At 37.6% G+C, this 25672-nt stretch overlaps 1 protein-coding gene across 1 annotated transcript in view; it reads right to left on the bottom strand.

The window, feature by feature from the left end:
- Positions 1-25672, bottom strand: part of PRMT3 (protein arginine methyltransferase 3) — a 153162-nt gene that overhangs the window by 108958 nt on the left and 18532 nt on the right. The window contains exons 7-10 of the mRNA XM_069091287.1: positions 25343-25487; positions 15084-15149; positions 11629-11750; positions 1894-1993 (exon numbers count right to left, since the gene is read on the bottom strand). Coding sequence (XP_068947388.1) covers positions 1894-1993; positions 11629-11750; positions 15084-15149; positions 25343-25487 — 433 coding nt within the window. The remainder of the gene's footprint in view (positions 1-1893; positions 1994-11628; positions 11751-15083; positions 15150-25342; positions 25488-25672) is intronic.

Genomic DNA, 25672 nt, shown 5'->3' with positions numbered 1-25672 from the left:
GGATCCCAAAAAGAAAACTCCTAGGAATATTATAGTCAGCTTCTGGAGTTCCCAGATCAAGGAGAAAATATTACAAGCAGCCAGGAGGAAACAATTTGAATATTGTGGAAGCACAATCAGGATAACTCAGGACCTGGCAGCTTCTCCACTGAAGGATCGAAGGGCTTGGAATATATTCCAGAGGTCAGAGGAGCCGGGATTAAAACCAAGAATCACCTACCCAGCAAAACTGAGTATCATGTTCCAGGGGAAAATATGGTCATTCAGTGGAATAGAGGACTTTCAAGCATTCTTGATGAAAAAACCAGAGTTGAATAGAAAATATGACATTCAGATGCAAGAAGCAAGAGAAGCATTAGAAGGTAAACAGGGAAAAGAAATCATAAGGTACTAATCAGAATTGAACTACTTATATTCCTACATGGAAAAACAATAATTGTAACTTATGAAACTTTTCTCAGTATGAGAATAGTTGAAGGGAATAGAAATATATATGTATGTGTGTGTATGTATGTATGTATGTATGTGTGTATGTATATATGTATATGTATACATATATATCTATATAGGAGGGTATATAAGCACATGAATACATATGTGTGTGTGTATATATGCTTACAGGTATACATAGATAGAGGGCACAGGACCAATTCAATAGGAAGGGATGATACTTACATGGTAAAATTAAGAGGTGTGAGGGGAATATAATGAGAGGAGATAAGGAAAGACAAAACGGGATAAACTATCTCATATAGAAGAGGCAAAGGAAAATTGTTACAATGGAGGGGAAGAACAGGAAGGCAAAACGGAATGAGTCGACCTAATTCTCACTGAATTTAGTTTAGGGAAGGAATGACATATACACTAAATTGGGTATCTTATCTTACAGGAGAGTACAGGGGAAGGGGAAGAGAAGAGGGATGATGGAAGGGAGGGCAGGTTGGGGGGAGGGAAGTTGGAAGCACCCACTTTTGAAAAGGGACAGGATCAAAGTAGAGAATGGAACAAGTGGGGAGTGGGATGGGATGGAGGGAAGTGTAGTCAGTCTTTAACAATGTATCCACTATGGAAATGTTTTGCATGGCTATGCATGTACAACCTACATTTAGTTGCTTATCTTCCCAATGGGGGTAGGTGACGTGGCTGAGGAAGGGAATGAATCTGTAATTCAAAGTTTTAAAATCAAATGTTTAAAAATATATATACATTATTATTATTACTTCACATGTAACTGGGAAATAAGATATGCAGGTACGGGGGCATAGAGAGATCTACCTGGAAAGTCGAACGAGTAAGGAGGGAAGATATGGGAGACAGCAGATTGGGGGAGGGAATATTCAGTGGGAATGCTGTTTTGGGGTGGTGGGTAGGAAAAATTGGGGAGAAAATTTGTAACTCAAAATTTTGTGGAAATGAATGACGTAAACTGAAAAAATTTAAACAAAAAAGAAATTAAGGATTGGGAAAGGAAACAGGAATAGCCTGTAGGAAGAGACCGGAATAAAATTAATCGAAATAACTAATCTCAGAGACCAAGTGCTAACTTAAAAAGGGTGGCAGGTTGGGTAAAATTCAATACAAAGGAATTAAATGGATGAAAACACACACCTAGCAACTATAACCTGAACGGATTGAACTTACCAACAAAGTGAGGGGGAGGGGGAGGAGGCAGAGAAAGAAGAAAACAAAACCCAAAAGTTTTTGCATACATCAAACACATTTTTTAAAAAGACAAACAGAATAAATATGAAGGTAAAACAAAATTTACTGGAGAAAATAAAAACAAAGACATTTTACCCTTCTATTTGTAAACTGTAATAATTTTTTAAATCCTTTCAGTTTCTTTTAGGTTATATAAATAAGAAAAAAACATTGTTTAAAAAGGCAACTTACCATCCATTCTGATATGATAATATCTACTTTTTTAGCAGGTAGATCAACTTCTTCAATTCTTCCTTTGACCAGAGTAATGGTACCTTCAAGTTTATTTAGCCTGTAAATGACAACTTAGTATTAATAGTTGGAAAAATATGCTAAACACATTTTGTGAAACTTCAAAAGACAACTTTATTCAACTTGGTTTGTTGACCTGACACCTGACATAATATGAGATCAATATAAAAAAATTTCAGCCAAGGAATAGAACTGTATCTAGGATATATTATGTAATGAAATTATAACTGATTTTTTCTAGCCCATATATAGAGATATACTGTAATGTAAAACTGCTTTTTTTTTTTTGCTTTTTGGAAGGGAGGATGTAAAGCAATTGGGGTTGACTTGCCCAAGGTCACACGGCTAGTAAGTGTTAAGTGTCTGAGGCCAGATTTGAACTCAGGTCCTCCTGACTCCAAGGCTGATGCTCTCTATTCACTGCACCACCTAGCTGCCCCTAAAACTGCTTTTTTTAAAGCTTAAAATTTCTTTGACTGACTTAAGTTATATAATAATAACAGCATGAATTTATATCAGATTTAGAGAGCACTTTACATATGTATAAAGGAGAGAGGTTTTATGACATAGTAATAAGACAATTAAACTGGACTTTGACTCATAAGCCCTAAGTTCAAGTGCTGGCTCCAACATTTACTGACTTCATAATCATGGACAAATCATTTAATTCACTAAGCCTCAGGCTGCATCTGTAAAATGGGAATAATAACAGGTACATAAATTTAAAGTTGAAGGGAACCTAGGGGTCAATTAAGCCAAATCCCTTATTTTACAAATGAAGACCTGAAGCTAAGAGGTTAAGTGAGTTGCATGAAGTCACAGAGGCTATAAGTTGGAGAACAGGGAACTGAATCTAGGTTCTCTAACTCCAAATCCATGGCCTTTAGAGTTCTGTTATGTGGATGGTACATTTGTATCGCCATTTTACAGTTTTGGAAACAATGCCTTGATGACTTTCTTGTAGTTATATGAATAGTGGCAAAGCTTAGATCTGAGAATCATAGAATTTCAGAGTTGCAAAGAACCTCATAGTTCTAGTCTAACTGGCATCTCAAATTAGCTCCCACTCTTTAATATCCCTGCCTTAAAATCCAAAGCCACTGGCAGGATGGGGCAGTGAAAACAGAACTTAGTGTGGAGCCAAATGGCTAGGATCCAAATTTCAGCTCTGTCCTTTACTACTTGCTGGACTCTGAACAAATCAGTTTCCCTGAGCCCATTTCCTCCCCTAAAAATGAAGAAAATGGGTTCAACACCCAATGTGCTCCTTTTCCTTTAAATCTATGTCTTCCTGCAGAAGACATTTAACTTTTGTAAAACTCTCTTGGAAAACTTTCCCTTACATTCATTATGGGTTTTTTTTTTCCCCTCTATAGCTCTTCTGCAACCCCTGCTCCTAACTCTGCCTTTTCAGGCATGTTGTTTTTCAGTTGTTCAATCATGTCTGATTCTTCATGACCCCATCAATCATAGCACACCAGGCCCTTCTATGCTCCACCATCTTCAGAAATCTGTCCAAGCTCATATTCATTCCTTCCACAACACTATCCATCTTGTCCTCTGCTGTCTCTTTTTCCTTTGCCTTCAGTCTTTCCCAACATCTTTTCCAATGAGTCCTATCTTCTCATTATGGAAAGTATTTAAGCTTCAGCTTCAGTATTTGACATTGCACTGAATAGTCTAAATTAATTTCTTTTAGTGCTGACTGTTCTAATCTCCTTGTCCAAGGGACTCTGAAAAGTCTCCTCCAGCACCACAATTTCAAAGTGTTGATTCTGCAGTGTTCAGCTTTCTTAAAGTCCAACTTTCAGTCATACACTCTTACTGAAAAAATCATAGCTTTGATTATATGGACCTTTGTCAGCAAGGTGGAGTCTGCTTTTTTAATATGCTGTCCAGATTTGCCATAGCATTCCTTGCAAAGAGTGCCTTTTAGTTTCATAGCTACAGCTGCTGTCTGCAGTGATCTTTGAGTCCAAGAATATAAAAATCTCACAATGCTTCCATTTCTTCTCCCTCTAGTTGCCAGGAAATGACAGGATCAGTTACCAAGATTTTGGGTTATTTTTGTTTATGTTAAGCTTGAAGTCAGCTTTTACACTTTTAAGGCTAGAAGAAATCTGAGGCTTACTTCTACATGAAACTCTTTCAACTATTTGAAGAACTCTCTTCTCCAGGACAAATATTTCCTTTTTTTCTTTTTAAATCCAAATATGGCTTGGTCTCTAAACTCTTATTCTGGCAAATCTGTCCTGATGTACTCCAACTTGTCAATTTATTCCTAAAATGTAGCACCAATAATGGATCACCAGGCTCTAGATGTGGGAAGAATACAGAGTACCCACCACCACAGAATTCAACTTTCTATAGCCCTGTCCTCTCACCTGAGTTCCAGTGTTCCATTTCTAAAAGTTGCAGATAAGGGGCGGCTAGGTGGCGCAGTGAATAGAGCACCTGCCCTGGGAGCCAGGGGGACCCGAGTTCAAATTCAGCCTCACACACCTGATACACTTATTAGTTGTGTGACTTTGAGCAAGTCACACAATTGCCCTCCAAAAAGCAAAAAAAATAAAATAAAAGTTGCAGATAAGCTGAGTTTGAGGTGACACCATGACATGTAAGCAGAAATGTCTAGCAGGCTGATGGAGATAACTGAATTTATGGATCTCAGTACATGACAGGGCTGAAGGCTAAACATCATGAAAAGAATACTGGTTTGAAAGACAAAAGACTCAGCTCCTAGTTCTGGACCAGAAACAAACCTATGGAAAATAAATCTTTTGAGTTTCTATTTCCTCTTGCAAAATACTATGTCTATATACATTGTGACTCCAAGTCCAGTGTTCTTTCTAATAACTTTGGTCATCTCATTTTACCTTTAACAAAATTTCATTTCAAATAATGACATGTTTTTACACAATGCACATGCACACACACACACAAAAACATGAACACATACACAGTGTTAATTTGATTAAATCAATGAAGTTCTCTGAATTTTATAAAAAGACATAGCAGTATGATGACCATATAATCTGAATTTAGTGATTTCTTTGTCTTCTATTAAATAACAATTTTTACTGGACATACACAATTATCACGACAGCAAATGTTAAGAGAGGACAGTGAAATTTGACATAACAAAATCCTTATCTTTTCTTCCTCTTTCCCACTATTACATCTGCAATCACTCAGTGACTGATTTCTAGACAAGAAAATAATTTTATCAAAACAGTACTTACAAGAAATAATATAGAAAACATGAGAAATAATGGCAAAGATAAAAGGCTATTTGAATAATTTTATTCCCCACTACAAACGATTTTTGATGTTTTCTAAATGTTCCAATATGAATTGTCAAAATCTAATTAATTATCAAATCTGCACGAGCAGCTGTTAAAACAGGAAGCAATTCTGTTTACTGTTTGTTTGCACTGATTGGAACCAGGGTATTCATAGCAGAATAAATAACTTAGCTTACACACCTATTTCAGAGTGCTTGTGTATAAAACATTTAGCAACAGGCCTAATTTTTAGCTGAGGCCTTTTGTTTTTCAAAATAAAATGAAACATGATAGAGCACTGCTATAATGAAACTGCTTCCTATTTCTCTGAAAAAAAAAAAAAAGCCTTGTCACATTATTTTAAATTGTGTTTCAGGGCTCTATTTTCTTTTTCTTTTAGTTAATTTCTTTATTTTTAGTTCTCAACATTCATTTCCACAAGATTTTTTTTTTTTTGCTTTTGGCAGGGCAATTGGGGTTAAGTGACTTGCCCAAGGTTACACGACTAGTTTTTGTGTTAAGCGTCTGAGGCCAGATTTGAACTCAGGTCCTCCAGACTCCAAGACCAGCGCTCTGTTCACTGTGTCACCTAGCTGCCCCTTCCACAAGATTCTGAGTTACAATTGTTTCTCCCCATCTTTCCCCTATCCCTCACGCCAAAATAGCAAGCCCACTGAATACCCCTTCCCCCAATCCGTTCTCCCCATATCCTCCCCCATCACCCACCTAACTTTCTAGCAGGGAAAGACTGACCTCTACCCCTGTGCCTGTATATCTTATTTCCCAGGGGCATGTAAAAAAAAATTTTTTTTTTTAAAGATTTGTTCTTAGAACTTTGAGTTCCAGATTTCTTCCCTTCCTCCCTCCTCACCCGCCACCACTGGAAAGGCAAGCAATTCAATATAGGCTGTACATGTGTAGTTACTCAAATCATTTTCATAGTTGTCATATTGTAAAAGACCAACTATATTTCCCTCCATCCTATCTTGCCCCCCACTTATTCCATTTTCTCCTTTGACCCTATCCCTTTTCAAAAATGTTTGCTTCTAACTACCCTCACCCCCAATCTGCCCTCCCTTCTATCAAACCCCCTCCTATCTCCTACTCCCCTATTTTCCTATAGGATAAGATACCCAATTGAGTGTGTGTTATTCCCTCTGTAAGCCAAATTCAGTGAGAATAAGGTTGTTCCATTCCCTTTCACCTTCCTGTTCTTCCCCTCCATTGTAAGTTCTTTTGCCTCTTTTATATGATAATTTACCCTAATATATTTCCTCCTTTTTCCTTCTCCCAATAAATTCCTCTCACCTCTTAATTTTATTTTTTAGATATCATCCCTTCATATCAAACTCATCCTGTGCCTTCTATGTATACATGAACATACATATGCCCACACTCACATATTTTATACACATATACCCTCCTATACATACATACATATGTGTATATATATATATATATACACACACGCACACATATATTCCTTTCAATTATCCTCATACTGAGAACAGTTTTATGAGTTACAACTATCATTTTTCCACGTAGGAATATAAATAATTCAACTTTGATAAGTTCTTTATGATTTCTTTTTCCTGTTTTACCTTCTCATGCTTCTTGTATTTGAAAGTCAGATTTTCTGTTCAGTTCTGGTTTTTTCATCAAGAATGCTTGAAAATCCTCTGTTTCATTGAATGACCATATTTTCCCCTGTAGCATTATACTCAGTTTTGCTGGGTAGGTGATTTTTGGTTTTAGTCCCAGCTCCTTTCACCTCCGGAATATCCTATTCCAAGCCCTTCGGTCCCTTTATGTAAAAGCTGCTAGATTCTTGTGTTATCCTGATTGTGTTTTCCACAATACTCAAATTGTTTCTTCCTGACTGCTTGCAGTATTTTCTCCTTGACCTGGGAACTCTAGATTTTGGCTATAATATTCCTATAATTTTTCTGTATATATTTATATCTATATATACATAAATATGCATATATGCAAATATATATTTCTATATATGTAATTCCCATATTTCCATATATATAATATTTGGCATCTTTTTCAAGAGGTGATCAGTGAATTCTTTCAATTTCTATTTTGCCCTCCGGTTCTAGAAAATCAGGGCAATTTTTTTTTTTTTAAGCAATCGGGGTTAAGTAACTTGCTCAAGTTACATGGCCAGGTGTTTCTGGGTGCGTGCCAAGTGTCTGAGCCCGGGATTCGATTTCCAGGTCATCCTGACACTGGAGCAGGTGCTCTTACTCGCTGTGCTACCTGGCCTCCCCAAATCAGGGCAATTTTGTTTATTAATTTCTTGCAAGATGTATCTAGGCTCTTTTTTTTTTTCCTTGACCATGGCTTTCAGGTAGTTCAATAATTTTTAAATTATCTCTCCTGGATCTATTTTCCAGGTCAGTGGTTTTTCCAATGAAATATTTCACATTGCCTTCTATATTTTCATTTGTTTGGATCTGTTTTATAGTACCTTGATTTCTCATAAAGTTATTTATTAGCTTCCAATTACTCCAATATTATTTTGAAGGAGTTATTCTCTTCAGTGAGTTTTTGAAATTCCTTTTCCATCTGGCAAATTCAGCTTTTTAAGGCATTCTTCTCCTCAGTGGCTTTTTGAGCATCTTTTGCCATTTGAGTTAGTCTATTTTTTAAGGTGTTATTTTCCTCGGTGTATTTTTGGGTCCCCTTTAACAGGCTGCTGACTTGCTTTTCATGATTTTCTTGCATCATTCTCATTTCTCTTCCCAATTTTTCTTCCACTTCTCTTACTTAATTTTCAAAATCCTTCTTGAGCTCCTCCAAGGCCTTTAACCAGTTCATATTTTTCTTGGATGCTTTAGATGCAGGAGTTCTGACTTTGCTGTCTTCCTCCAGCTCCATGCCTTGATACTTTTTGTCCCCAAAAAAAGGAATCTATGGTTTGATTATGTCTCCTGGGCTTGCTCGTCTTGCCAGTCAATTACTTGACTTTTGAGCTCTTTGCCACAGTAGGACTCTACTTCTGGAATGGAGAGAGCTTCGTCCCAAATCACTGGGGTTTTCACAGCTGCTGAAGCTATTAGTTGCATGCCCTCTCTACAGATACCACAAGCTCTGGGTCACAGGACACACCCCAGGACCACCACCCAAGACTTCGATTCAGATCCAAGCAGGTTAAGGCAAGAGGGATTACCCTCTGAATGGTCACTCGGTCCCTCTGCAATCTGCAAGCCAGGAGCTCCTGAGACCTCCAGGCAATGGTGGCTGCACAGCTGCCTCCCCTCCAATGCTTCTCACCCGGGGGGGCAGGGGCCGGACCGGGCTCTTGGTCTCCCTGTTCCCACAAAATTCCACAATGACCTTTTACTTTCTTTCTGGCATTTATGGGTTGATAATTCTGGAAACCGCCACAGCTGCTGGTGATTCTCTCTCCTGAAGTCTGCTCTGGGCCCGCCACTGGTAGGGGCTGCCCTGGGGCTGGGAACCATGCAGCTTACATGGGCCTGTATTTAGCTCCCAGACTGGTGGGACAGACAGTTCCGGGCTTCTTTCAGTGGGAGCTTTGTTTCTCTTTGCCTCATTGTGGGTTCTGTAGATCTAAAGTTTGTTCAGAGTCATTTTTTAACATTATTGGAAGTGACTGGAGGGGAGCTGCACCAAGTTTGTGCTTCTACTCTGCCATCTTGGCTCTGCACCCCCCCAAGGCTCTACTTTCATATGAGATTTTTTTTTTTTGAACTCTCAGTTTTGTCAGTGAGACAATTTTCCATCTTACCCAATCAATGTGATGGTATCACTCGGGAAAAATAGCAAATTTAATGGTTGACTTAAATGATCAACAAAATTAAATTTAGGAGAAAAAATTCACCTTAATTTAAATACATGGAAAAAATACTTCCTTTTGATTAGAATGAGAAAGTGACATGGCTTCATGTTACTATATGTAACTATATATGTGTAAGAAAATATATATATGTAAAAAAATATAAGAAAGACATAAAATTTTTAACATTCTCTTTCTGCTTCTATCCCCAAATGCAGGGTTAGACAGTAAGGCAAGTACAGGGAATAGAGATAATGGCAAATTAACACTTGACCTTTGAATCAGTGAAATGAAGTAGTTCTTTTATTAGAGAGATGAACCCCTGTAAGAAACACTGATTCCAAACAGGGCTGAGAAGTTTGAAATACTATGCCACCTGCAAGCCTGAAAAGTTATATTCCATGTGAGTTCAGCAAAATGTTCTACTTAAGACTCCATAAAACTGGTATTAGGTCAATGATAATTGATGACAGTTAAGTATTAGTAATGTACCAGACTGTACTTGGGGTTTTATTGCTTTATATCTCAGTCTGATTTTATGTCATCTTTGAAAAGTGATTTATAATGCCAGTGAATTATGAATAATTTTGTAAAGGAGCTTAACACTAACCTAAGATGGACAATCCTGAATTAGTTGTGATCTGCCTGTTAGGTGAGAACTCCAAAATTGGTGAGATGCCAGACATTCCAGTGTTCTACTCTGACCTCTGCTCTAACTAGTCAATAGCCTGACTACAAGAGACAACTGCTGCTAAAGTGACTCCCACAGATTATCAGTTACTTCCTTTTTTTTTGGGGGGGGTAGCTGTGGGGGTGGGTAGTAGTGCTTGATGATCACCATGTACTTGAGAGTCTCAGTAATTTACAAGGTTTGGATTCTACATTCCTAGATACGTTTTCCAACAGCTTTCACTGAGCTCCCTCTACAACTACCTTAGCAATGAAGTGTACGAGTTTAAAGGTCTATACTTATTTAATCAAAAAGATCTTGTCAAGTCATGCATACAAATTTTCCATTTTTCCAACATCTGTGCCAGATATTGGCATATTAAATTAAATATTTATAATGAACTTTGCCAAGGTTAGACAATGAAATGTCTCACAAAATAATGCTCTTACATGAAAATAAATCTACCAACCCTTTTATTCAGTTTTGAGAACCTGGGAATTACTCATCTTTTTAGTTATGATTTTTTTATTGTATCTTTCAGAGTAATTTAACACAAACATGTCAGCATGGGTGTGGTTCCGTTTCTCTAGTAGGATACTCAATTGTTGGTAAATGGACAAGATCTCACATTTAGACAAAGGTCGATGTTTGTAAATAGTCTAAGAACTATGTGATCTATAGCACACTAGAAATAGTAATCCCGCTGCTCCACTACTGTCTTCCCACGTACTTCTTGTCATCAAAGACAGTTACTGGTAGTGGAAGAAGAATGGAATCACTGAGAGGTGAAGGCTATTTTTTATTTTAAGAGGAGGCTAGGTGGCACAGAGGATAGAAAGGTGGGCCTCAACTCAGGAAGACAGGAGCCTCAGATACCTATTACCTACATGACTGTGGGCAAGTCATTTTTACCTGTTTGCCTCAACTGTAAAATCATGACAATACCTTTCCCCCTGCACTGCTGAGGATCAAATGAAATAAAATCTATAAAGCACTCAGCACAGTGGGTGCTTAGAAAATGCTGCTTCCCAGGGGCAGCTAGGAGGCACAGTGAATAGAGCACTGGCCCTGATGTCAGGAGGACCTGAGTTCAAATCTGGCTTTAGACACTTAACACTTACTAGCCATGTGACCTTGGGTGAGTCATAACCCCAACTGCCCTGCATTCCCCGCTCCAAAAAGGGAAAAAAAAATGCTTCTTCCCTTCCCCTTTATGATTCCCTAATGGTAGAATGTTTCCTTGTTCAATCTCTACACATTTAGATTGGCTTCAGAAAGTAAATGACCTGCTACCAGACAAATACTTCAATCTTTTCCAGAAGCTACCAAAAAATGTAATACCCTGGCATATCCTTCAAGAAACCAGGGTTCCTTTCACATCATGACAAAATATTAGAGAGTAAGACTTTAGTTAGGATGACTTTAAGGACAAGAAGTTGTTTTTGGTGGGGAGTGGAACTCTTAAAAAATTAAGTGTTGCTTCTTATGGAGATAAATAAACTGTCAACATATAATAACTCACAAGATAGAATTTCACAGAATGACCAAGGGTAGAAAAACTTGTTCTAAAATGAACAAATGTATAAACTCTGTCTTTTTGTCTTCAAATCAATTCAGAAAATCATGGATTTTTCAAAGCTGAAAGAGATCAAAATGACCATATGGTTCAACCCATGGCTGAAAATGAGTCCTCTCTTCCACATACCTGATGAGATATCCTTCCACCTACAGTTAAGACCTACAATGAGGTGAGACTTGCATCCAAAGGAGTGCCATTTTCTCAGTGTCCATTACTCTACATGAATAGTTGTATTCTGTTGATAATAACATAACTTATAACAAATAAAAGAACTAATGTTAAAAAATTTTTAAATTATCATTCACCTTAAAATGGGGCAAAAAACTTCATATACCTTATGATATCCATTGCCTGATAAAGTATTTCTGACTGATCAACTCCAATGACCCTTTTGGCACCAGCTTTAGCTGCAAACATAGAGAGAATTCCAGTTCCACAACCAACATCCAGAACTACCTGGAATAATAGAAGTACATATTAGTATCTCTTCTGTTCTAATATCTATTTCAATATTAAAAAATTTATGATGAGAATCATTAAGACAAAAAATTTACTTGCAAAATGGTGATCCAATTGCAATTTATTCTAAGGGAAAATACTATTATAGATTGGCTTAGATTAGCTCTTTGTAAACTAATAATATTAAGAAAAAGAACACTCAAAACTAAACACTTTCTTAAATAATGACTAGGACCTCTTGTCCCTGGAGAATGAGGTTTACTCAGAGAAGTGAATGATTATGGTTAAATAAAGTTGCATATATTCTCCCTTTTGTCAGACCCAGTTATTATGTGGTTGGATTTGCTCAACTTTGCTTTTTTTTTACTTACAAGGCAAACATCACTACAGAGCAGTAGTGGAGAATATGTCCAGAAATGATTATGATGAAAACCAAAAGGTATCAATAAAATTCTTTTTAAAAATGAAAATCTTGATCAGGCTATAACTAGGCAAAGAACTGGGTATATATAGTATAAGGCAGAACATACAAAACAAATATTCATGAGTGTCCACTTATACATGACATAGCATAAAATCTGTGTATTTTGTAAATGAAGTAAACAGAATGATCAAATAAACAAGTGGAAATGATTCAAAATGATAAAAAGAATTTCAAGCATATTTTATCCATTACATGCTCAAAAAGTAATCTCTTGCAATTATGTTTAGCAATCAAAGTTAGAAAGAATTGATTTGAATGTAAATACTCTTATTTAATGATGAATAGTAATCATGAATGCATAATAAAATATTGTATCACTTTATGCCAAGTAAGGGCGAAAAGTCATACTGTCTCTACAGGAGATTTGTGAACTGATACATTTTGCATCTATTATAAAAATTTAAAGCATGTTAGACTCTAAAATTAATTACAATTTTCTTATCTAAAGAACACAAAGGTGAGAGTGCTGCTCTTGCAAAGTGGTCTGAAGATTCTAGAGCTCAAGGTTTAGGCTCAAGCCGGATTCCTAAGCTTCCTACCAGTGAGACCTGGAGGAAGCCACTTAATCTTCCTGGAAGTCATTTTCAACATCTGTAAAATGAAGCGGGTGGTTCTAGATTTATGATCCTATGAATCCTGGATCCTGTGATCCTTCTATTTGACTCCTCATTATTCAGTAATGTCATTTTCCCTACTCTGGTTTCATTTACCTACATAATTCCAACTTGATCTCCTGGTCTGCCATTTTAAAGATTCACTACTACCACTAAGAGGGCCCATCAAACTCTGATCTTCTGCCATTGCTGACCTATTAATTTCTAACCCTGGGTAATCTCTGCAATCCAGCTCTCCCATTTTTGTCCTTGATCCCATCCAATCCAACAGTTCCTAGGCTGCTGAGCATTGCTAGAATAGGTCACAAACTGGAGCTGATCTCAATCAATACAAATTTTTGATTTATGATGGCAATCCTTCCTCTCTACTCTCACAAACTCACTCCTCATTCCTTGTAGCAATTGTTAACACGTTTTCCTTTTTTCTCAAGTTCTCAATTGCACCCTGATCCCCACTCTCACAGCAGATGACAATCACTTCCTACTCACTTGAGATGGAGGCCATATGTCAGCAACTCCCTCAAACTGTTTATGATTATCATCTATTCTTTGGCCCTTCCCTACTACTTGCTAAAAGCTAATCTCACCTCCTATTACCTATTCAACACCTTGCTCCAAAAAGTTCTTCTTTTTCTCATACACATTCAGTTTCTCACTCTCCACTGGCCACATCCTGCCTACAAACATATTATGTGTCACACATTGTGCTAAGTGCCAGGGTCACGAAGAAAAGCACAAACAGTCTCTGTGTTCAAGGTCAAACAGGAGAGATTAGGAGAGATAACATATAAATAACCACATAAAAACAAGATCGATACAGGATAACATGGAGATGTCAGAGAGAAGGAACTAGAATTAAGGGGTATTGGACGAAAGATCTGAAAACGGATCGTAACAATAACTAGAAATGTAGAACAGCAGAAAAGAATTACAATAAGAAAATGGCAATTTCAGAACATCATAAATGCACCAGGCTGGACAGCTCCCCAGGTTAGAATAGCACCAAATGAAACCTAAATTCTCTAAAGAGGACTATGGAATGAAATTCCAATCTGAATGAAAAACAATGTAATGCACAATTACCATTAAAGATAAACACAAAAATGAAAAAGATACTGCTACACTAACAAAAAATAGCCCATGATATGTCTGTAAAGGTCTGTGATACCCCTAGAAGGAGAAGAGGGAAGGTCAATAAGGTGATAGATAAAAGTGATGTAATATTTTTATTATTTAAGGCAGAAGTGTCAAACATTCTGCCCAAGCCATATCATGGCAACAACACTTCTAAATGCAATCCAAACCAGATTAAAATGCAATTGGAAAATATTTTTTAGATCAATGAAAATTTGACAAACAAAGATACATCTGATAAATATTGGTCCAAATGAAATAGTGGACTAATTCCCCAAAAGGAAGAATGAACCACATTTTTATCCCTTGGGTCATTTTGCAAATGATAGACAAATTTTTTTTAATTAAAAATATAGATATACATACATATACATATGTACACACACTCATTCTTTTAAAGGAAAATGTCTAAAATAAAGGAAAAACAATCACAGAAATATACCATTTCTGAAAACATCTTTAAACATATTGAAAACATATTTAAAAAAAAACTATAAAAACTAAGATGTCTATATAAAGATTAAATCAGTAAACATCACTCGGAAGAAAGGTCTTAATAAAAAGAATATAATATAAAACATACAGAAGCTTCACCAACAGTGAAATAATTTCCTCTATTACCAGTTATAATTAATCAAACTAATTTTGCTTTTTAAAAAGTGTTTCTATTTAAGGTGTTGTTGTTGGGTTTTTTTTTTCAATCTACCCAACATACCACCCTAAATTAGTGAGATTTAAGAGTTTGTACTGGGGTGGCTAGGTGGCACAGTGAATAGAGTACCAGCTCTGAAATCAGGAGGACCTCAGTTCAAATCCGGCCTCAGACACTCAGCACAAAAACTAGCCATGTGAAACTTGGGCAAGTCACTTAACCCCAATTGCCCTACCCTCTCCCCTCCAAAAAGCAAAAAAAAAAAAAAGGTTTGTACTAAGGTAGTTTAACAATGCTAGAAAATGCCAAGATATCTATAAGATAAATATTTATCTCTCAAGGAGGCTGCTTTACCACCTAAAGACTTAGTCCTAAATTTCAAGTTGAAATAAAGTCTTAAACATAATAAAAGCAGGTAATATTCCACCATGGCTTGAGCTACTCACCTTGTCTTTAAAAATATGTGGATTTTGGTATATAAAATCTCGATAGCTTTCTGTTCGTACTTTATCCTAGATATGGAAGAAAAAAGTTATATTTACAAAATAATATTAAAAAAAAATTTGTCCAGGAAATAGTTACAATTTTATTGCTCTTTGTCGGCTGAAGTGAAGACTACAAGAAAATCATAAGGAATTTCAATAGATACATATGCTTATATAAAAAATTGTGCAATGGTTTCTAAAAATAACATATGATAGAACTATTCATGGAATACATGGCATTTTTATTCTGAGAAAATTCATTAGTACTGAAATAAGATCTAAGTGCTTAAAATAGCTTTGTGCCTTAAAATGTATATTCTTCTCCATCCATCTACTTCAAGACTCTACTTAGTAATTCCTCAAAAAGAATCTGGCTTCTGTATCAATAATGTACAAATACCTTACAATTACAAGAAGGGTAGGGGTGGGGGAAGGGGAATACATAAATTAAGAAGCTAAGATAAAAAGTAAAAAATTATGTTACACTGCTTTCCTACATAAATCACTTACCAATGATCAAGTCTTATCTGATTTATAGTCTTGCTTCATTTCTAGAATCTTCTCTGCTAAGAAACGATGCTGAGAAACCTATCAACACAGTAATTATACCACTGGAAATGTACAACCACATTAGGAAACTCAACACCATGAAATTCACATGATGATAGCAGTCATTCAACTTTAACATGTGAATGTTAGTACACGACCAGCAATTTTAACTTCATGGAGTACTAGCATGTACACTCCCTTTTAAAAACTGCCCAAGTGAAAACCCAGATTAACAACAAAATGGACAGTTTTTGCTTCTATTGCCAAAGAAAAAAATGTGTGATAAAAATCACATAAAGAGCTTTTTTTATTTCACCCATTTACCCTTGAGGAATGCGTATGCGATATCAATGGTGTAAGACACCACTGGAAGGAAAGACTGTCTTCTACCATCTCTTCTTCAATTTACAGTCTCAGGAATAGTCCAGAGCATGCATCAGAAGCAGGTCTTTCTTCCCGTGATGTTACATTACTCCTCAGTGCAGAGGAATGAAGGCAAAACTATTCCTATACGGTGGTGTCAATATCACTCAGATCCAGAGAATAAACATCTTTGAACTGCTAGTGAATTGTGGCAGTAGATGGAGGAACTGTTAACTTAAAGATAATCTATTGGACATCTAACTAATTAATGATTCCAAGTCTGGATTTTGAGGTTTGACTTGCTGGTGATGACACCAGCTAAATCTGTGTCCAAAAGTTAATTCTATAAGAACATATGATGGTTTTGTTAGGCTACTATACATATATTTCCTCAAATCCAAACACAAAGCAAACAAAAACTTGGCGTCTAGGTTATCGGTCACAGAATGCAAAAACTTCCGGTTCCTAAAAACACACAATTTAAAATACTTTAGCTTTCTGTTGCTTCTCTTGCTATCTAACTTCTGAATATGCCGAAACAAGCAAAGCTCCCAAAGATCAGCATCCATCAGGGAAGCCGTCACTTGGAAACCACTCACCCGGCCCACTGCCTCGGCACTGCTCCAACTTAATCAACAGAACCCCAACTAGCAGCCTAGGTATACGTGCTGATGCTCAGCTGAACCAATCACCTATTTTGGTTTTCTTAATTTATCAGTTTCCTGTCACATGAATTCACTCTTGTGCAGTGAGAAGGTGAAAAAGATATATAAATACATGCTTCATATCTATGTGTATTTATAAAATAAATTTTCAAAAGCCAAGTGATTTTTGTTTTTAAAAAGAGAAAATATTAAAAATTGGTTTTTACATCCCATTTCTGAAACTTATAACAAAAGATCTGGAACATTTAAGTAAGTACAAAATACCAAAGCAGCAAACAGAAAACAAAACCACATGTGCATATCACACTCACCACTCAGAAGTTATGAAATACTACAAAATGGTAAAAATCATGGCTCTAGTAAAAACAGGCAAGAAATAATACTTAAGTATTAAGGTGGCTTAAGATTCTTCTCAAAATAATTTAAATAAGGAGGTAAAAGCAAACTTAAATGGCAAAAGCAGTTATCAAATTAAATTTTAGCTATACCACCAACCATATTTCCAGTGATCACATGTTTTTAAAAACAGGAGTAACTTCATCTTTTATATTTCTGAGGGGAAAAAAAGGTCATTTGTCATGACCTCTTCTTTTCTCCCCTATTCTACCCCTCAAACAGCCTATTTACTGTACTCCATTCTCATTTACTTTGCCCTAGTCTTTGACAAAAAGATAAACTTTCTCTTTGCCAAGACTAATTCCTCCCCTCATGCCTCTGATTCCATCTCCTCCAATTTCCCAAAGCAGCTCACTCACTCTTTCTAACCTTTAATTTTTTGGTTCCTTCTCTGCTTCCTACAAACATAACCTCATTCTTAAAAAAAAACAAAAAAACACTTTCACCCGATCCCACCATCCTCACAATCTATTGCCCTATGTATCTTCATCTAATTTCAAGGAAAAATCTGTCTATAATCATTGCCTCCACCTCCTTAGAACCCACTCGCCTTGCAACCCCTCAATATTTGGTTCTATATACCACTGTTATGGGAATGGGAATCTGAAGATCTTCCTTGCCCGTAAGCCCTTTGACAGGCTTAGATGACTCTGAGAACCTTCCCTGATTTGAGAATATGCTCTGACTCCTAATAAGCTGAATGTGTTCACCTGGAGGCTGTGGTAGAAGGCTTAGTTCTTGAGGAACACCCACACCTTGTTACTTTGTGATTGGGCAGTGGGTCATGAGGGTTGTGATGGTCTCTGACCCAGGAGAAGGCTATATATACCCTGATGTAAGGTTTTGCTGTGGGGCTCACTTTGGGAAGAGTTGTATGACATGGCCAGATGAGACTGGGCAGCTGTTGAGACCCCCCCCCCCCCCCTGCGCTTTGAAAACTCAAATGTTGGTGCTCCCCTCTCTGGTAACTGACTAGGTATGGGTGTAATGGTCAGACAGTGGGAAGCTCTGTCCACTGATCTGTTTCTCTTTCTGTATTTTTTGTCTGCTTGTAACTTGTTTGTATCCTCTAAAGTTTGGGGAGCTGACCTTTTTCCCCTGAACTAGGTAAATGATACATGTTTGATTGATTAAAGTAAGATTGTTAACCCATTCTGAGTTGTCTTCCTTTGGAGAAGCAGATCTAAGAACCTGTGTTGGCAGCCACCCTGGGTATGCTAGGTGCTTGCTGCTACAACCACTCAACTGAAATTGCTCTTTCTAATGTTATAATTATTCCTTGATTGCTAAATCTAAGGGCCTTATTCTCAAACGATCCTTACTAATAGCTCTGCTGTTTTCTGATACTCAAACCACTCCCCCTCCCCTTAAGAAGTTCTTTTCCCGCCTGGTTTTTTGACACTTTTCTCTATCTCTTCCTCATTTGCCGGAGTAGTATTTGATAGTCACCTCTGCTAGATCATCATTCATCTACTGCTCCTAACCATGACTGTTCATGGCTTTGTCCTCTTTTTGTCCTGAGCCTTCTTCTCTCTTTTAAATACACCATCCAGTCAATTTCAGCAGTTCCCCTTGTTTAAATAACCATCTCTGTGCAATCAACTTCAAAAACTTTACATTCAAACCTAACCCCTACCAATTCTTTAAGACCATAAATTGGAAAACAGTTGAATTGGTATATAAGAGTCTCCTCGCTAGAAATTTTCTATACCAATGAAATCAAGGGTCTGGACCAAAAAAAGAAAAATCTCTCTTCTGAGTTTCAGTTTGGCATCACCAAGTGTCTGTATCTTTCCCTAAGAATTTCAAAATCAATATATCAAAAAAAATAAAATTGATCAATTCCTCTCCAAAACCAAGTTCTCCTCCAAACTTTCCCACCTGTTGATAAGAGCATTCTTCCAGTCACTCAAATTCACAACCCTGTTGTTATGCTCACTTCCTCATTCTCCCACAACTCCCCTACAGACAATCAGTTGCTAAGTCTTACTAATTCTATCTCCAATATGTCTTTCATCTTTCACATCTCTCCACTGACTCAGCCAACAGCCCAATTTGGGTTCTTAAAACCTCTTGCTTGGTCTATAGTAGCCTCCTGATTTTATCACCCTTCTTCCAACCTCTTTCTCTTTAACCTGCATACCATAAAACTGATCCAAGAAATCTGCACTTCCTAAAGTACGGCTCTCACCATATCATTTGCTGAAGAATCTTCAATGGTTCCCTGATACAATTCCTCAGCCCAGCATTTAAAGCTCTGTAGCATTTCGTCCCAGCCTACATTCACTGACAACATTTCATTACTTTCCTTTGGACACTGACATTTCAGCCAAACTGCTCTAGTGCTCTGGTGTTCCCAGAACTGGAGCTTCCATTGCTACCTCTATGCCTGCTCCCAGGTTTTCCCCAATAACTGAAAAGCATTTCCTCTGTTGTACCGGTCAGAATCCTGAGCCTCAGCTCAACTACCACCAAGCCAAGGAAGCTATTGGTGCCCTCCTGGTGGGTGGTGCTCTTTCCTTCCTTCTATATGGCCGTTCATCTGCTTCCAGACCACGTCTCCTACCAGAACATAAGCGCAGCGAAGGGCAGACTGGTTTTTATTTTGCTTTTATTCCCAGGGTCTAGTGCAGTGCCTTTCACACAGTATATGCTTTAAAAAATGCTTGTTGAATTGAACTGAACACTCATGCATTGTATCTTTGCTTAACAAGTTTGGTGTATACACTTCTCTTTTTGAAAGAAACGTAACTACCAAATATTACTCATTAGCTTTTCTTTCCTTCACTAAAGTTCTAATTAATGCCTGGTCACTGCACAAGGGTTATTCTTGAGTTCTCAAAAGCTATTTTAACAACTGTAATTAAATAGAATTGGTTTCCTTTGTAATCTAAGTATTTTAATTTATAAATTTTAAAACATTATTATGAGAAGGGGTCTACAGAGGAAATCAGATTGCCACAGGGGTCCACAACACAAAAAAGGTAGTGCTGGTGGTAGCTGAGTCATTTCAGGTGTCTCTGACAACTCTTCATAATTCCATTTGGGGTTTTCTTTGCAAAGACACTGGAGTGGTTTGCCATTTCCTTCTCATTTTACAGATAAGGAACTGAGGCAAACAGCATTAAGTGATTTGCCCAGAGTCACCCAGCTAGTAAGAGTCTGAGAGCTGATTTGAATTCACAAAGATGAGTATTCCTAATTTCAGGGCCAGCACTCTATTTACTGAGTCACCTATCTGCCCACCAAAAAGTTGACACCCCTAGATCATGGCATGGAGTGAATGAAAATTGAAAAAATGATGGAACTTTGAAGTAATAATTTATCACTAAAAGATAGGGTCCACATGTTTTGATAGCTAATTTATGGACAGAGACAAAAAGCAAGGTCACTTATATTATTTGGCTAAGGATGCACAGAATGGCCAAGCATGGAAAGGCAATGATCTGTATCAGTAGAGGGCATGCTCACATTTATGAGATCACAGATCTATTTGAATATCTAAGCATTCTTTACATTCATTTACCATTCAATAGGCATTTATTAAATACCTACTAGGTATACCTGCTGGATTCTGAAGATACAAAGTAAAAAACGAAATAGTATCTGCCTTGGGGAGTTTACATTCTATTAAGAGAGACAACACATACACAGATAAGTCAATGAAAAATATACAGAAAGTAAATACAAAAGAGATTTTGGTGGCAGAAGTAAGCTAGGAAATGGGGGGAAAGGGACCAGGATAGAGTTAATGTAGAAGGGGCTCCTTGAGCCTTAGCATTCTAAGAATGATCTCTGGACTGGGAAGGGCATAAGAAAACCATACCAGAGGACTGGTGAATGTTGCACCAATTTTCAAAACAGGGAAATGAGAAGTGGTTTTCAAACCATGGACGGCGAACTTGACTAATTGATGACAAAATTATATAATGCATTATTTAAAAGCTGGGGTTTTTTTTTCTTAGAATATTTAGAAAAGGTGTAATTACTCATAGCTAGCATATCTGCCTCGATAACAGATCATCCTAGACTAGACTAGCCTCACTTACTTTTTGACAGGGATGTAAGGCTGGTAGATGGCTACATAGTATAACTAGATCTCCAAATTGTATCTAACAGATTCTTTCATGCTATCTATGTGAACAAGATGAACTGATGTGAACGAGATAAAAAATGTCAAATATACTGCCCATGCCACCAGATTAAAATGCAACTGCAAGGGGCAGCTAGGTGGTGCAGTGAGTAAAAGTGCTGGCCCTGCAGTCAGGAGGACCCAGGATCAGTTCCGGCCTCAGATACTTAACACCCACACAAAATAATTGGCCATGTAACCTTGGGCTTTGCTTTAAAAAAAATGCAATTGGAAAATATAATTAAAAATAAATACACAATGGAACACAGAAATGAGTACATGGATTTCTAAGACAACATACAGCCTGCAGGGATCCTGATGGATGGTTTTAATGGCCTTTGCTTTTATGTGCGCTCGATACCACTGGGTTGGATGATACTACAGATGGAGTTTGATAGAGCTAGGTGAGTGATAAGACCTTAAGAATAGTTATTAATTAGGGGCAGCCAGATGGCTCAGCGAGGAAGAGCACCGGCCCCAGTGTCAGGATGACCTGGATCAAATCCGGGCTCAGATACTCAGCACCACACCCAGAAATAACTGGCCGTGTAACCTTGAACAAGTTACTTAACCCCAACTGCTTAAAAAAAAAAGTTATTAATGAGTCAATGTCAATTTGAAAGAAGGTCTGTCATGGAAACTCATTGTTACTCCATACTGTTGAGCAACTTTTAAATGATAGGGATAAAAACATAGTTACTATGAATAACAAATATGTAAATGTTGTAAATGTAAGTATCTAAAAATTAGATGGGAGTGGTTACATGTAGTGTTAGAGAATCATGGACTAGAAAGACCACTTAAAAGATTAGAATAATGAACTATGTCTAAGATGAAAACAAATAGGATAAATATAAAATCTTATAAATGGGTTAAAAATGTACCTCAAAAGCACAAGTGCGGGGGAGGGAGATGTCTGAATCAAGTGCACCACAGCAGCCAAGTTTATACAATCAGAGACTACACAAAGAGAGGCATGCAACACAGAATAAGAAAAGCAACAGTTCCAATGTACTCTGTGCTTTATCAGAACACAATGGAACTGTTGTATGCAGTTCCAGGTGACACATTTGGGAAGTATACTAGCAATTAAGCACATCCAAAGGTGGGTAATAAGGGTGATAAAGGTGCTGGAGATAATACAACATGAGGACAGGTTAAAGAAACTAGAGAAGCGGATTGTGCGAGGAGGGAGAGAGGAAAGACCAGTGAAGAAGGTTGAAAGACAAACGACAGGAATCTACAGAAGTACTTGACAAACTCTGCCCAAGAAGGCAAAACTGGAAACACAAGGAGGTCACAAAGGGTCAGAAAACAGCTTGATGCAAGGAAAATCTTCCTAACAATGAGGCATCCTGAACTGCCTTGGGAGGCAGAATGCTTGCTGTCCCTGGAGGTCTTGAAGCAGAAGCTGGACGATCACTTTGTAAGGCATGTTGTGTAATGTTTTTATTCAGGTAGAGATTTCAAACCTAGATGATCCCTGGGGCTCTCCCAACTCTACGACTCCTCAAGGGCAAGTTCCCTGGGCTCAGGAACTAGTTTAGGGTTCATCTATGCATTCCTTGCACCTAACAGTGCCTTGTACACAGTAGGAATCTGATAAACTTTTAATTGAATTCTAAAGAAAAGTTTTATGTGTTGGAACAGCCCCTCATTTTACACCTTAGTTTCTTCTGCAGAATCATCATCCTTGTCCTGTCTCCTATGCACAGGTGTGCCTCAAGGTTCTGACATGGCCTTTTTTCTCTTTCTCTCTTTGCTCCTCCCTGCCTCCTCCCACCTCACCAACTTCCAAAGATTAAGTTGTCATCTTTATGCTAATGATTTCCAAATCTACATATCCAGCCTTCATCTGTCTTCTAAGCTCCACTCCCAGATCTCCAAATGCCTGCTGAATATTATTTCCATCAGGATATCTCACATCTCAATGTGCTCAAAACTGAACTCATCATTCCCCTCAAACCTTCTGCTCTTTCCAACTTGCCAATTTATGTCAAGGGCACCATCACTCTTCCAGTCACCCAAGTTCACAATCTAGGATTCACCCCCAACCTTTCACATTTCCTCAAACACCCCTATCCAACCGGCTGCCAACTCTTGTCAATTCTACTTCCACAACACCTACTCTACCTGCCCCCTTTCCTCAGCTCACACAGTCACCACCCTACTCCAAATACACATCACCACCCACTGCCTGGAGTAGAACAATAATCTCCTGTTGCTCTCCTTGTAGTCAGCTTCTTCCCTCTCTAATCCATCCTCCACATGGCTGCCAAAGTGATGCTGCAAAATCTTAGGCCACTCCTCTGTTCAAAAAGCTTCAGTGACTCCCCATTACCTCTAGGATAAAACATAAACTACTCTTGCTTGGCATGCGAGTAGGGAATGTTTATTATTTGTGCACCCAGGTTGTGCTATAGCACCTGGATGACAGTAGGCACTTAATAAATGTTGGCTGCATGACTGTTAGATCAAGTCCTTCACAAACTGGCTCCAGCCTATGTTTCAGGATGATGAAACATTACTCCTAGAAACCTCTCCTCCAGCCGAATAAGCTCACATGGTGATTCTCGGCATCTCTGCCTCTGCGTAGTGGCACTGCCTAGCCTAAGCCTCAAGCACCTTCTCTCCTCAACTGCATCTCTTAGAACCCCCTGCTACCTTTCAAGGTCAGCTCCACGGCCACTTCCTGATCCCTGATGGTGCTTCCCTTCTCCAGGCAGGCTGCACTGATTTCAAACATATCTTGTATTTAACTTAGTTGTGAACATGCTCTCTTCCCCCAGCAGAATATAAATTCCTTAAGGGTAGAACTGTCTCACTTTAGTATTTGTATCACCAGTTCCAAACACAATCTATAGAATTTTAGTACATTCTTGCTGACTGAAAATAAATGGGGGCATGGGGGCAGGGAAGAAAACCTGTCAATCACAGTGAGACCATTTTATTCCTAATACAATCCACTTTGACATGATGACAGTAAAAGTGTTTGCCAGATGTAAGACCCTTAATATAAATGAAGTAATCACAACTTCTCATGAATTACCAGTTCCCATGTTGTGTTGATTAACAATTAATTCATAAAAATTACATAGAACCCACTAAAATGATGTATTGAGGGGTGGCTACATGGCACAGTGAATAGAGCACCAGCCCTGGAGTCAGGAGGACCTGAGTTCAAATCCGGCCTTAGACACGTAACACTTACTAGCCGTGTGACCTTGGGCAAGTCACTTAACCCCAATTGTCCTGCCTTGTCCCCTCCAAAAATTGCAAAAAAAAAAAAAAAATGGATTGATTCTAAGATCCAAAATTTTTGAAACCTGAGTCTTCTGATTTGGGAAAGCCAAAGAAAATAAAAAAGGTCTTGGAATGGAAGTATTTTAACAAAAAAAAATTAATGGTAGGATCTAAATTTCATGTAGGGAAAGATCTAAAACTTCTTTGTATTACATTTGTTGGGAATTTTCAGTTTCATCAAGTTAAAATCAAGGGTTTTTTCATTATAAAAGCCACAGAATTATTTTTGACAGTCACATACAATAGGAAATATGTCCAGAAATGTAGATATTAAAATTAAGAACACTAATTAATGCAGAACAAAATTAAAACTGATCTTGATTTCAAATAACTGACCGGCAAATCTTCAGAACTCTACAACACTATGTGATTGAAATCTATAAAAGATGACAGAATGTTGTAGATTTCTAAAATTTTGCAGACACTGAAAATTAAAATTTGGTACAAAAGAATTCTTTATAATCCATTAAAATAAACTAATGTGACTATTTAGAATTTTTTTTCTCTTTTTCAAATCTAAGGCAAACCACATAAACTATTATTTTTAGGAAGACTAATATTAATACATTTTCTCCTTAAAATTCACTTTTCAAAGAAAAAAACTAATTCTAAAAAAATTTTAAGGACATCATTGCTGCTGAATTCACAAACTGTTTTTATTCTTTGGTATTTCTTTTTATCCCAAGACAAGCTAACAAGCACCTTAGGGGTTAAAAATGCAGCTATCCTAAGAAATATTTAAAGAGAATGAGACTGCATCATTCCATTCTTTCACCAACACAGATTTGGGGCAATTTTGCTCCTTTTCTAACCTTTAGCATTTCTTCGTGTATCCCATAATGCCCATATGAGCTGAAATAAACACCATCCTCATCCTCGTTAAGGTCCGCAATGGTAGTGGTGGATGACGAGTTGGTTCTGACATCTGCACTCATCACGAAATCCTGTGCAAACTGTCTGTAATCAATTTGAAACATACCCTTGAGACAGGTTTACTGGACCATGAACAAGGGAAAAAGGGGGGAGGGGGGAAGTGAGGAGCGCACTAAGCCTTGACAATAGCAAAAATCACAGTCATAAGCATTTGAAATCCACCCCTCCCCTTACTGGCTCAGAAGTAGCAAAACATTAAACCGCCATTG

This window comes from Petaurus breviceps, unplaced genomic scaffold, assembly GCF_028583685.1.
Source record: "Petaurus breviceps papuanus isolate PSGF00001 unplaced genomic scaffold, PetGlider_PUasm1.0 188, whole genome shotgun sequence".
Taxonomy (NCBI): Eukaryota; Metazoa; Chordata; class Mammalia; order Diprotodontia; family Petauridae; genus Petaurus; species Petaurus breviceps.
The sequence above is the reverse complement of the archived record's forward strand: the minus strand, read 5'-3'. Positions and strand labels throughout refer to the sequence as shown.